Here is a 14,986-nt window from a genome sequence, read left to right as displayed (position 1 = left end):
CATGTTAATGCCCTTTGTCTTAAATATCATGATTTTCTGGATGATACTACAAAAATAATTAGTCAGTTTAATGATTTCAAATTTTCTGTACAAGAAAAAATTAAATGCAAAATGATATCAAATTTTACACATATGGTTGTATCAAAATGAGCAGTTTTGTGATTTGGCAAAGTTGATGGATATTGGAGGAACCTTCCTTGCATCTAGTGCAGACTGTGAGCGAGGTTTTAGTCTAATGAATCAAATAAAAAACCAACTTAGAAACCGTTTAGGAGAATGTCATTTGGATATGCTAATGAGAGTGAAGAGTTACCAATTATATGGAAATTCAATTAATTTAGATAGTGTGTATAAAGAGTGGGTGAATGCCAAAGACAGAAGATAGAAAAAATAGAGATAGAAGCTAGAACTAGACAAGATGAGAATTAGTAACGGACTTATTATGAATGTTTAACAAGGTGAGAATTAGTAATGGGAATATTTTATTATGTATATTTAGCGTTATTCGTGAAGTTAGAAAATTTAATTAAAGGCAATCAGTCACTAGTGTTATCTTTTTTTTTTCTTACTTTATTTTTTCAGATCAATATTAAATACATATAAAATATTTATGTTAGCTCTGTGATTGATGTCACACAACTTACTTGGTGATAGTAATAATACACACGCTTAGAATCCTATCTAGTACAGTCGGTATCCTGTTGGCCTCAAATGCGAAAAGTCCCCAGATCGAGTCCTGCCCAAGGCTTGCGAGTCGTGATTTCTGACTGTTTACTGGGGAGGCTACTGCCGTGTGTGGGAACATGGTGGGGAGTTGGGGTGACCTGGTTGATGTCCCATTGACACCAGAAGGTATGAACTAAAATCTTTTAACTTTTTTGCTTAAATGATCAGTATGGTGACTCGTATGGGTGCGCACATACTTTTCAAAAGAAGGCAAATTTTGCACACACGCAAATTTCTGCGCACACTCATAGCAAAAAATTAGAGTGAACATTGATCCCAATGTACAAGAAAGGAGACAAAAGAGACTGCAGAAATTACAGACCAATCAATTTACTCTGCCACACCTATAAAATATTCGCAAGAATTATACAAGATAGATTAAAAAACACCTATGAAGAAATGATAGGCATAGAACAAGCTGGTTTCCGAGGAAACTATTCAACAATAGACCAAATTTTCACATTGCACCAACTAGCAGAGTTCAGCTGGGAAGACCATAAAGAACTATATTGTTGTTTTGGACTTTAAACAAGCTTTCGATAGCATCAACAGAGAAATCTTTCTTAAAATTCTACTAGAAAAAGCAATAGACAAATATATAATAGTTTCTGATAAAATATTACTCTAAGACAAATGCAATAATTAAAAAAAGGACACACAACAGATCCCATAGATCCAAAAAGGAGTAATGCAAGGATGCCCATTATCCCCATGCCTATTCAACATATATCTAGAAGAAATTGTAAAGAAGGCAATAGACAATGAGCCTGGAATCAATGTCAATGGTTTAAACATAAATAATATCAAATATGCGGATGATCTCGTCCTTATTGCAAGAACCCCAAATGAACTACAAAAGTTGATAAACAAGCTAAACGAAACCTGTAAAACATATGACATGACAATAAATATACAAAAGATAAATGTGATGAAAATAGGGAGGAACGGAACTACCATCTCAGCCACCCTAAATGGAGAACAAATAGAACAAGTAGACAACTTCGTATATCTTGAATCAAAACTAACAGAAACAATAGATGAACTCGAAACAATCAAACACAGAATAGTGATAGGATGGACCACCATGGGAAAATTACAGAAAATCTGGAAAACAAACAAGATATCTAAGCAAGCCAAAATCAAATTATATGAAGCAATAATTATACCAACAGTCATCTATGGAGCAGAAGCGTGGACAGCTAAGAAAAGAGAGGAGAAAAAAACTGCTGGCATTTGAAATGAAATGCTTAAGAAAAATAAATAGAATAAGTTGGATTGAAAAGAAAACAAACATCACAGTCAGACAAGAATTATTGTATAAAAAGACAATAATAGAAAAAATTAGAAAACAACAACTGAGATGGTTTGGCCACATTGTACGCATGGATGCAGACAGACTTCCTAACGTCCTAATCAATACTTTTCCAACTGAAAAAAGAAGACCCGGAAGACCAAGAATTACCTGGCTGAGAACATCTCGGGATGCAGAACATATAAGGAACTTTTTCGAACAGCAAGGAATAGAGAAGACTGGAAGATCCTGCTCAAGAGAAGACTCAATCCGTCTTAGATGGAAGAGAAGAAGAATTATGTTCTATTTATGCCATTCTTCTGCTAGTTACACCTCTTTTCCATTGATGCTCTGAACATTATGGTACCTCTCTTCAGTTCTGCTGTTGATAGGGAACTTGTTTTCATCAGATTCTTTGATGAAAACAAGTTCCTTATTAATATGTAACTGGCAATATCCCAACAGCTTGACACTCAATAACAAACTTAGAGAACTCACTGGCTATAACAGACATGAAAATGCCTTGCAAAAGCTACATATCATCAATGGTATTCTAAAAAGGATTCAATTAAGCAATCATTTTCAATGTGATAAGCTATTTCTTTAATTTCTATGAACTGGATAGAAATAATAACTGTAGGAAGTTATCCGTATCCAAACTGATATACCATCATAATATACATAGTTTTAGCATAATATAATACACAATTTTAGCCAAGTTATCAGCTTAACTTATTCATTTGATATCAAAGTAAAATACTAATCTAGCACGCTACAAATAAGTAAGGATTAGATACTGAGATAGAGGTCTAAATGAATTTGAATTTATAAGTAATATTATTAAGTATGCATACTAAATTGTATTCCAAAGGAAACATTTTCTGCACCAATAGACATATCATGCTGAAATTAATGACATTAACCATTCCTGAGAATAAACTCTGGACAAACTATGTTCTAACAAATTTGGAACTTTCAAAAATAATTTTATGAGTAGGGTTAATTAAAGTAAATGGAACAGCAACCATGAGATGTGTATAACTTATTTATTGACTGCATGTTTATTAGCCAGATATTTTAAGGTGAATGAGAAAAAGCAGTTCCTATCAGCAAATGCCTTGCTATTTCTATATGCTACCTCAACTTTAATCAAAAAGTTCTCTAAGAATGACCATATATCGTGAACAGATTCAAACTAAAAATATCACATTTCATTCTTGAAATTGTACTTCAGATGCCATCAGTTTTTCTGGATGATGAGGTTTAACAAGGTATAATCCTGCAGCTGTGACACAGTATATCACAGTCATTAAATACTTCAACTTTACCTTTCCAACATTTGGGGAGGGGAGGGGGGGAGATAAAGAAAAAAAAGCTGCTGCAATGAACCTGATATCATCACTACTAGCTTAATGAATTTTTTTTTTTTTTTTTTTTACAGAAAAAGAAAATAATTTGAGAGTAACTATCATTACATAGCATGTCCAAGGAAATAACCATATTTCGAAATCTATATGAGAAAAAATACAAACAGATAAGTAACATATATTACTCTTGCTAAAGCAGCATAGTATAAAATAAAGACAATGATCTTGTGTTACAAAACCGATAATAAAAATGTCATCACATAAATTCACCTGGTTTCACAGGCTGTGCTTTTCGTGCTGGTTTCTTCTTTTTGACTGCAGTTTCAGCAGATACCTATAAGTGATCACCATGTAAGACTAATTCATTTTCAATTTGACATATGACTATTTTTTTTCAAACAATATGTGCTTCTTAAACATTTGTCTACATGTACTAATTATTTTTTAAGATATTTTTGTTATTTATTTTCACTTTACATAATGTTGGAAAAATAGCAAAGAATGAAATATAAACATTTACTACCAAATTAAAAATATTCCTCACTTAAAGAATTTCACCTCAAAATACAGTATTCAGTGATCATCTTTATTTGAAGGTTTAGTGCTTAATTATATATATATATATATATATATATATATAGATAGATTTACTTATCTAAATTTAATGCATAATCATCATTATGCATTAAATATAAGCTCTCATAACTTTTCAGTTATTATAAATTATGAATATTCATGAATATCTATCATGTACTTCAGTATGAATCAAAAAAGGACTAAGTTACATTAAGAATGATAACGATCCGGCTTTTGCAAAGATAATCTTTGGCACAGATATCAGAGTGAGCATTGCACAGACTAAGTAAGAAAGAGTTAAAGATTATATGCACAAATGGAGAGAAACAGTGAGATGAGACAGCAGGAACTGACAGCTTAAGTTTTAGTAAGTAAGAGTAAGAATGGTGTTCATGAGTAAATGGAGGAAATGAACATCATTACTGAGACATCGAATGGCATCATTACTAAGGTTGAAACTGACACTATGCATATTTGTGAAATGGATTTGCAAGGCCTTTGGAAATTCATATTTTACTCCCATCTCAAATATAAAGGTGAGAGATTTGCGAAAGGAAAGCATGAATGAAGAGCAAATATGTAGGAAATGTTTTGAGAGTTAAGTACAAGACTATAGATGAAAGTGAAGTGGTGGAAGATTGGGAGAATGAAGAAACCTAATGAAAGAAAAAGCACTTTATGTGGAGTCATTCACAGGAAAAAGCATAAGAAGAATGAACACTTCAGAAATATTGAGTAATTGGTATAGAAGAAGAAGAAAAAAAAAAAGAGGTGCAATGTAAGAAATAGAAACATATGATAAAGTGAAAGAAGAAGAATAAGGAGAAAATTTTTTTTTTTTATGATGATTCTATCATGAGAGTTCTTAATGAGAGTGTGACTAAATGTTGCTTCCCTGGTATGAAAATAAATATTAGTAAAGCTTTCAGGATGCAAAAGGAAGGTGAAAGAATTAAGTGTGTTGGAAAGCACTAAATGACTTGATGAAAAATATTTTATGAGAAAAGATATGAAAGAGTTATGAAAGAAGTGAAAAGGAAGACTGAATGTGTAAAGATTGAGAGTCTACTGCCATGTTACGAGCGAGGTGAATTGAGGTTTGTAGGCCTATGGACTGAATTTGACAGACCAGACTTATATAATGCTGATGGAATGCACTTAAATAGATTTAGAGTTAAGTGGAAGACAGATATCTCCCACCAAACTCTAAATCAATCACCAGTAAGACAGATGTGAAAGGCAATTCATTTAAGGCAATCTGGTGTGTGAAAGAGAGAGGCCAAGAGGACAAAATATACCGATTCTTGCTATAGGCCATGCAAAGGAAAATGTAGAAGAAGTGTTTCAAATTAGCACGATCTATCCATAACCTTGGTTATGGACTGATCTAATCCTACGACCATGTCAAGCACCCTCAAATCCCAAGTTCCATTCATTACACGCTGTTTCAAGTGATTATCTATTCGTGGGTGAATAAGTTCCATTTATTTCCCATGTGAATTATCCTCCTCCTGGTCTATGTCGTTGAAGTCCCCTATCATAATTACTCAACTTATACTCATCCATTGAAGTGTGTATAATGCTAAGCATTATGGGAAGAGTCACTACCCAGACAAGTCTCAACCTTTATTGAAAAGACGTGTGCTTTGTCTTAAGAGATACTAAGGCAATTAATGCGAATCATTAGCTTCTATACACAAGTAGCCAAATCATGAAGAAACATCACACAAAGTTTGTTTGCTTACACTTGGATAAAGGATTAAGCCAGAATATCATTTCTTCACATTTTTAATTTAGAGTATCTCTGTGCTTGAATCACTGCTGTTTAATTTGTATATCAATGATACAGGAAATATTTGGTTGTTTGCTGATGATGCATTTTGCATCGTCAGCAAATGTAGAGACAATGAAGAGAAATTGCAGGATGATTTAAATAGCCTAAAAGCATGAACAAACTATAATGGGAGGAAAATATTACAAGAGCTATGTACTACACTGATGGAAAACCATACTTGAGGATGGTGATGAAGCTAGGAATTTCAAGATGTTGAAGTTCAGAAAGCATATTGAAGAGGTGGCTAAGCTCATAAGATTGCTCAGTTATTGAAGAACACACTAGTATGCACAGATAAGGAAGTTTTCATTCTTCTTTGATACAGCAACATCTGGAGTACTGTGCATAGGTATGATCTGGGTTTCTTGGAGATGAGGAAGTGATGGAGAGAATCCAGAGATGAGTGACCAAGTTAGCAAATGGTCTATAGTGTTCTGTAGAATGCTCTCTACAATGACACACTTGGGGTTTGCATAAAAGTGAGAATATGAGTTACTTGAAGTTATTACTAAAAGGATTTTATAGGATTAATGCAGATGAATTTTTTCACCAACTGACTGAAGGAGGAAGAACAAGGAGTCATCCCTGGAAATAATATATTTCTCAACTTTTTTTTTTTTTTTACTTTCGGCTGAACTAGAGTTCAATATGGAATGTCAAGAGATAGAATAATTTATGTGTCTAGTAGACATCAATTTCCTGATATGTACCCTCAAAGGGTGTTTAGGCTACTCAGCATTACATGATGAAGTTTATATTATTATTTATCTCCTATCAACTATTTGTCTCCAAATTAGAGTATTACTTGTTAAGCACACTAATATTATAGTACCTAACATTTTGTTCTTCTAAGACACATCTGACTGAATCACTCAACTTAGACCTTGGTCTTTTACCTGTCATCTGGTATCAAACACCTGTTTTGCTAATCTTTCTTCTCCTATTCTGTTTAAGTGATCATACTATCTTAGATCAGCACTGCTCACACATTGTTGAATGCAAGCAATGTCTAGTAGTAGATAATTTAGAGAAAATAGGGGAGGGAGGGAGAGAAACTACTATTAGTTTTTAGTTTAATATCATTGATACGAGTTAGATGGAGTGGTGGTGGTGGTGGGTGAGCAAGTGAGAGACTGAGAAATATGCACTCATTTGAAAACCAACCCATCAGCATAGTTAACCAATGGGACAGCATCACCACTTTGATGAACAGTTGTAGGTCTGAATCTTGCATGACATGGATTTTTTTTTGTGAATATCTTCAGATGGTAGATCAAATTTCATGGCCAAAGACCACCACCCTTCTTAGAGATTACAGTAACTCGAAAAAGTTCTGTGCCTGTGTGAGTAATCCAGGAGCGTTGGATTATCTAATCCTTAGTTCCAAAGAACTAACGTACCACAGACTTATAACCCCACGTGGGTACAATTCACATATAAAAAAAATAAATAAATAAATAAAAAAAGACATGCACTGGACACTATAATGGTCACAGTTGGAAATGAGTGTGTTGATAAAAAAAGTTATTTTTAGCCTTATATTTTCTTGAATTTTTGCAGATACTCCATAACTTTCAATCTGACAATTCAAAGTGGATTTACTAGATTACTAGACACTTAAAAAGACATATATGCATTAGACACAGCATCATACTTTAAATATCAGTTTCAAACATGTAAGAGAAAACTAAACAGTTTATTACTCCTATATATTTCACTCAATATTCAGGGAAAAGGAAGAAGAATTAGTAACAACATTTAAATTATAAATACAAAAACAAGTCATATATCATGATATCATGCATCTTGGTCACAGCTGTACAAGTAGAAGGAAATATTATTAGAATTCAAAGAAGTAGATATAGATGAAAATTAATTTAAAAAAAATTGTAAACAAGCAAAGGTTGGTCAATTGGTAGAGCATCTGCTACTAATGGCTCGCAAAAAGTTAAGCTAGTTTGAGCATGGTTAGTAGTTGGAAGGAGTAAAATCATTCAATGTGGTTGGCACACTCTCCCTCGATAAGTCTTTGGACTTCCTGGAGGTGTCATATAATAATGATAATAATTAACAGCAATCACTTCCCAAAACTTACAGATAGGCATACAGCCTGTCCCATTAAGATTAGAATGATGGTGTATGCCTGTCTAATTTTGGAAAGTGATTGTTGTTTTTTAATTAATTAAAAATTAATTAAAACTAAGTGTTTCTTCTTACTTGTACAGCTGCAACTGAGACATGATATTACATTATATATATGCTGAATGAACTCGTTCTTGTATTCATAATTTAAATGTTACCAATTCTTCTGCCTTCTCCCTGAATGAAGCTCTTGATACTGAGTGAATATATAGGAGTAATAAATTCTATTTAGCTTTCTCTTACATGTGTGAAGTCATTATTTACAACATTATACTATGACTGAAAACTAGATTAGACTGAGCACTGAAATTCCCAGAAGTGTTTTGTCTGGGGGGGGGGGGGGGGATGAAGTTGTTTGTTCTGAATGAAAGAATAGCAGGAGGTGAATGGTTTTATCATCACAAAAATTATAATGGGAGTAGTGGAAGCCTTAGTATTCAACATTTTCAGAAATCCAAGTTACTCTTCCACAACCGGTCAAAATTATTAATACAGTTATCTACCATTTATCTGATACTTCAATTATCAGAATTTGCTATTGGTAATTGAAGTACAATTTCAGTCACTCCTGACTTACGACTGCCATCCCATTAACACATCATCAAATGTTACCTCACTCCTACAACCTATATAGGCCAGGATGTTAATGCTGTCTAATAAATTTTAAAAAATGTAAAATAAAAAAAAAAAGTCCACGTGCTGTTATTTAACCCGGGGAAGATGAACCTACACCTTCCAGAAGTCATGCATCTGGTGAACTATTATCAGAATGCTTTTGCAATGACTGAATTTGAAGTATTTGTTGTTGATCGTGTAGCTTCTCCCTCCGACGAATCTTCCAATTAACCAAGCAGAAGAATTGAAGAATTAAACTTGCTCGTGTGTTTCCAGATTATTATTTTAGTAGTAAGTGCAGAGAAACACTGCTGTACACTCAATGTTTCATTATTTATTATACAATAAATTTTTTCACTATAAACAAAGATTAAAATTAGTTTAAAAAAAAAAAAATTATATATATACATATATATATATATATATATGATGATTTGTTGTATTAACTCGGAATTGGGATATGTTCATACTTTTATATACCGACTAAGATCCGAGAATTAGAACAAACAATTAAATACGCAACATGTTTCATTGGAATGGCCGACTTCTTCAGGCATGAGAGAACATAGAAAGCCAATAAAAAACACAGACTGTAGCTCCAGTTCCAAGTTAACTGTGGTTTATAGTCGAATTTATAGTTTTATAGTGACTCAATGTTTCTTTATAGTGTTTTTTATTGGCTTTCTATGTTCTCTCATGCCTGAAGAAGTTGGCCACTCTGATGAAACATGTTGCGTATTTAATAAATTTAATTGTTTGTTCTAATTCTCGGATCTCAGTCAGTATATAAAAGTATGAATACACACACACACACACACACACACACACACACACACACACAGTAGGCCCCCTGTATCAGCGGTTTCAATTATCCACGATTCGAAAAAAGCGTGCAAAATGGTCGAGCGCCATGCCGGTGCTTGACCATTTTGAAACATGCATAAGCGCAGGCTGAAAACTTGTAGAAACACGTCTGTTTTGCTAGGCATGTGGACTTAAGCACGTGTGTTTGTTCATGTTTAGTTTTACTTGAATTGTCAAAGAAAGCAGTCAGTTGTCTGTCATTACAATTAAAAATTGCATTTAAATTCAAGCAAATAAATTGTGAAAATTTTAAAAATGGCTTCAAAACCGAAGAGAAGACATGAAGTGCTCAGTATTAGTGAAAACTCAAAGATTATCAATATGATTGAAGTAGAAAAAAAGTCAATTACAACTGTTGCCAAGATCTATAATAAAAATGAATCTTCGATATGTAAAGTGTTAAAGAACAAAGAAAAAATTTGTGCCAGTCTTTCCATTGCGCCCAAATCTGCAAAAGTTACAGGTACAGTGCGTGATAAGCAGTTACTCAAGGTAGAGAAAACTTCGAATTTGTGGGTGGAAGACATGACAAGAAAAAGGATTCCCATTGATGGTAACGCATTATGACAAAAAGCATTGATCCTATATGAAGACATGCGGCTGCAAGACGAAACAGAAGAGAAAGAAAAGTCATTTACAGCAAGCAAGGGCTGGTGCATAGACTCATAACTAGGTTTAATCTAAAAAACATAAAAATTACAGGAGAATTTGCATCGGCTGATGAGAAAGCCGCTGCAGTGTTCCCAGCAGAATTTTAAAAAATTATTGCAGAGAAAGGTTATCATCCTAAGCAAGTTTTTAATTGTGATGAAACAGGCCTCATTTGGAAGAAAATGCCCCAATGGACCTACATCCATAAAACCATGAAGCAAGCATCAGGCTTTAAAGCATTTAAGGACAGATTGATGCTGGTACTTCGTAGCAACGCAGCTGGTCATAAAATTAAACCTAGCCTTGTTTACCGAGCACAGAATCCATGTGCCCTTAAAAACAAAAACAAAAGTTGTCTGCCTGTTTTCTGGCAATCAAATCTAAAAGTGTGGGTCACGGCTGTGTTATTTACAGAATAGTTCCATCGATGTTTTATTCCGGAGGTGAAAAAATACTTGGAGAGGGAAGGATTACCATTTAAAGTTTTAATGATAATAAACAATGTTCCAGGGCACCCCTGAATCACTAGTCACCGAAGATCAAAATGTTCAAGTGGTTTTCTTACCACCTAATACAACCTCACTGCTTCAGCCACTCGATCAAGGTGCCATTAGTTGCTTCAAAGCCTCATATGCTCGGCAGGTTTTTCGATATGATTTGTGCAATGGTTGAGGAATCTGCCGATGTTGGAGTCATGAAATGCTGGAAATCATTCACAATTGCAGATGCAATTGTATTCATCAAGGGAGCAACGGACAAATTGAAACCAGAAACGGTAACTGCATGCTGGAAGAATTTGTGGAGTGATGCCATTCATAAATCCCAAGACGCCCCTACATCATTTTCTCAGTAGGCAAGCAAGCAGCCGCCAAAGATTCGGAAGATGAATAAATATGTAGCTGAAGACAACAAGGTGTTCTGATCTCAGTTGATTTCTCCTAATAAGAATAAAAATGTTAAGATTTTATTAACAATTACATTTCCATTAGCATATTTTCTGATTTCATTCTACATAATTATTATGTGGGTTAAATTTTATTTGTCTAAAGATGAAGTTCTACTGAATGAGGCAATTTTTTTGGTTTGCCACTTCACCTGTACTACTCAGGGATGCTTTCTACCATATTTGGGCACATGTTCCATTGCTCCTCAGATTCTAAAGATGCAAAAATTGTTTCATGATAATTTCAAATAAATATGTAATATTATTATCGAGGAGCAATGGAATGTGTGCCAAAATGCAGTAGATAGCATCCCTAGATAGTACGGGTGAAGTGGTAGTCTAGAAATTACCTAATTTAATAAAAAAATAACTCTTTTTATTATTATTTATTTAGCCATACAATTTAGTGTATACATTATATATTAACTACATAATATATTCACTAAAGAACCCTACAGTCCTAGCACGTGAGACTAAGCCAATTTACTAATAATTTTCTGCTTCAATTTTGCTATATATGTGCAAAAATCTGGGTTTCACTAGTGGTTTGCTACTATCTGCATTTAAAGGTATCCGTGGAAGACGATGGAACCAAACCCCGCAGATTGGGGGGGATACTATATATATAAACCAAAACTAAACATTTTAGCATTCAGGAATGTTAACTGTTCACATCTTTATGGTTTATATAGTGATTTCTAAGTTGCAACCTTTTCGACTTACAATGGGATTCGTGTGTAGAGGCTTAAGTGCTGTGAGGACATCATGTTGGAGGCTTAATGGATTTTTTACAACACTCAGAAAGAATTAAAATAGAATTTAATGCTTCCTATATTTCGTCCTAGTCACCAGGACATCTACGGGGATTACAAAAACAATTAATGCAACATATACACAAATAACAAACAATACTAAGCCCAACCACGTGGGTGACACTAAAGTCCTATCTAGGTAGAGCGCCCTCTAAGGGCAGTAGTAGGTGGCCTGGAATGTAAGGTGGGAACTCTGGTGATGAGTGTTTCCCAAATCTTCGGAAGCTTAATGCAACCGTATTTATTGAGATTTGGTTGGTTTTTGAGAGCTGCTGCTGCTTCTAAGAAAAGTCTCTCTTTCTTGAATTTGCTGTGGTGGAGCATGGTGGTTTTCTTCCATGATACCCTGTGGGTGGTGTCCAAAACATGGTCAGCCAAGCCTGAATGGCCATAATTGTGTTTGAAGATGTAAGACTTGTGTTCCTCTAGACAGATGGATGCTGATCTGCCTGTCTGTCCAAAGTACGCCAGCTTACAGGAACAGGGTACTTTGTAAACTCCAGGCAGAGAGAGAGAGGAGGGAGCTGATCTTTCGTAGAACGGAAAAGGGTAGCAAGTTTGCGGTGGGGCATATATGCTGTGTGTAGGGTGTACTGTTTTAGTATCTTGGCTATTTTTTCGGATGTGCCACGGATGTAGGGTATGGTGATGGCATTTTTAAAATCTTGTTGACGAGAAGGACGGGGAATGGGGGAGGAGTTGATTATTTTTTTGATACTGTGATCACTGTCGACATTAGAGAGGAAAGTGCTGTGTATGTGGTTAAGCTCAGAAGTGAGGGCGGTTCCACTGGAACAAAGATTGTGGGCTCTCTTGGTAAGAGTTTTAATAATGCCATATTGTTGAAAGGGGTGGTGGTGGGAGAGTTTGTGAATGTATCTGCCTGTGTGTGTGGGTTTTCTGTATACGGTGAAGGTAAGTGTATCATTAGGCAGGCGTGTGACTAAGGTGTCTAGGAAGGGTAAACAATTGTTCTTTTCCTTTTCCATAGTAAATTGGATTCTTGGATGTAGACTATTGAGATGACTGAGGAAGGGGTCTAACGTGTCTGGGCCATGAGGCCAAATAGAGAACACATCATCTACATATCTTAGCCAGATAGAAGGTTTGAGTGGGGTTGAGTCTATGGCTCATTTTTCGAAATCTTCCATATAGAAATTGGCAAGGGGGGTGAGAGGGGGGGACCCATGGCAGTTCCCTCTATCTGCTTGTAGATTTTTTTGTTCCAAGAGAAATACCCAGAGTTAATGGCAAAGGAAAAGAGATCTAAGATGTCAGAGGGAAAAACGTTTTCTAAGAGAGATAAGGTGTCAATTAAGGGAATATTGGTAAACAAAGAGGAGATATCAAAGCTTACCAATATGTCTGTCTTATTCAAGGTTAAATTTTCTGTGAGGGCTTTAAAGTGGGTTGAGTTTTTTATATAGGAATGGGACCTTCCGGTGAGGGGGATTAGAGAGTTGGCCAGCTGTTTAGATAGTCTATAGCAAGGTGCATTGGTGGCATCTACTATAGGCCTCACTGGGGAATTGGGTTTGTGGATTTTTGGTAAACCGTATATTCGGGGGGGGTGTAAGTTTTTTGTGAAGTCAGGGGGGGGGCCAGGAAGATACTTTTTTGAGTAAGATTTTTAGTTTCTTAACTTGTGTTTTTGTGGGGTCGTGTTCTAGCGGGATGTAGGTAGCGCGATCGCGGAGGATAATGTTCATTTTACGATTGTATTCACTGGTATTAAGAACGACTGTGGCATTACCCTTATCCGCTCTGGTGATGACGATACTTTTTACTTTACGTAGTTTCAGGAGAGCCGTGCGTTGGGCATATGATAAATTACTTTTTGGCGGCGAAGAATGCGCGAGGATGTTGGCTACGCCAAGTCTGATGTTGTTAGCTATCTCCGACGGTAAGCGACCGATTCCCCATTCGATGTTCACCATTACGTCAAGCACCGGCACTTCCTTCGGAGCGACGGCAAAATTACGGCCGAGGCAAAGGGCGCTGACGGCATCGTCATTGAGCCTTTTGGAAGAGAGGTTTATTACTGTCTGGAGCGGTTGAATTTGTGGTTGTGGTTTGTTTTTCACAAGGTTGCTATATTTCTTGATGTGTTTATTTTTTATTTTTTGGAATTCTCTCTGTGCGGAAGATTTCGAAAAACGAGCCATAGACTCAGCCCCACTCAAACCTTCTATCTGGCTAAGATATGTAGATGATGTGTTCTCTATTTGGCCTCATGGCCCAGACATGTTAGACTCCTTCCTCAGTCATCTCAATAGTCTACATCCAAGAATCCAGTTTACTATGAAAAAGGAAAAGAACAATTGTTTACCCTTCCTAGACACCTTAGTCACACGCCTGCCTAATGATACACTTACCTTCACCGTATACAGAAAACCCACACACACAGGCAGATACATTCACAAACTCTCCCACTACCACCCCTCTCAACAATATGGCATTATTAAAACTCTTACCAAGAGAGCCCACAATCTTTGTTCCAGTGGAACCGCCCTCACTACTGAGCTTAACCACATACACAGCGCTTTCCTCTCCAATGGCTACAGTGATCACAGTATCAAAAAAATAATCAACTCCTCCCCCATTCCCCGTCCTTCTCGTCAACAAGATTTTAAAAATGCCATCACCATACCCTACATCCGTGGCACATCCGAAAAAATAGCCAAGATACTAAAACAGTACAACCTACACACAGCATATATGCCCCACCGCAAACTTGATACCCTTATCCGTTCTACGAAAGATCAGCTCCCTCCTCTCTCTCTGCCTGGAGTTTACAAAGTACCCTGTTCCTGTAAGCTGGCGTACTTTGGACAGACAGGCAGATCAGCATCCATCCGTCTAGAGGAACACAAGTCTTACATCTTCAAACACAACTATGGCCATTCAGGCTTGGCTGACCATGTTTTGGACACCACCCACAGGGTATCATGGAAGAAAACCACCATGCTCCACCACAGCAAATTCAAGAAAGAGAGACTTTTCTTAGAAGCAGCAGCAGCTCTCAAAAACCAACCAAATCTCAATAAATACGGTTGCATTAAGCTTCCGAAGATTTGGGAAACACTCATCACCAGAGTTCCCACCTTACATTCCAGGCCACCTACTACTGCCCTTAGAGGGCGCTCTACCTAGATAGGACTTTAT

At 35.9% G+C, this 14,986-nt stretch overlaps 1 protein-coding gene across 4 annotated transcripts in view; it reads right to left on the bottom strand.

The window, feature by feature from the left end:
- LOC150104472 (uncharacterized) overlaps nt 1-14,986 on the bottom strand; it is a 209,024-nt gene that overhangs the window by 69,193 nt on the left and 124,845 nt on the right. For all 4 annotated transcript variants that reach the window (XM_090395653.1, XM_090395655.1, XM_090395656.1 and 1 more), the window contains one exon: nt 3,655-3,718. In XM_090395653.1, coding sequence (XP_090251779.1) covers nt 3,655-3,718 — 64 coding nt within the window. The remainder of the gene's footprint in view (nt 1-3,654; nt 3,719-14,986) is intronic.

Source organism: Typopeltis vanoorti, chromosome 7 (assembly GCF_054136105.1).
Source record: "Typopeltis vanoorti isolate ZY-2024b chromosome 7, IOZ_Tvanoo_1.0, whole genome shotgun sequence".
Classification (NCBI taxonomy): Eukaryota; Metazoa; Arthropoda; class Arachnida; order Uropygi; family Thelyphonidae; genus Typopeltis; species Typopeltis vanoorti.
Note: the sequence above shows the minus strand (reverse complement) of the source record. Positions and strands in the feature narration are given on the sequence as shown.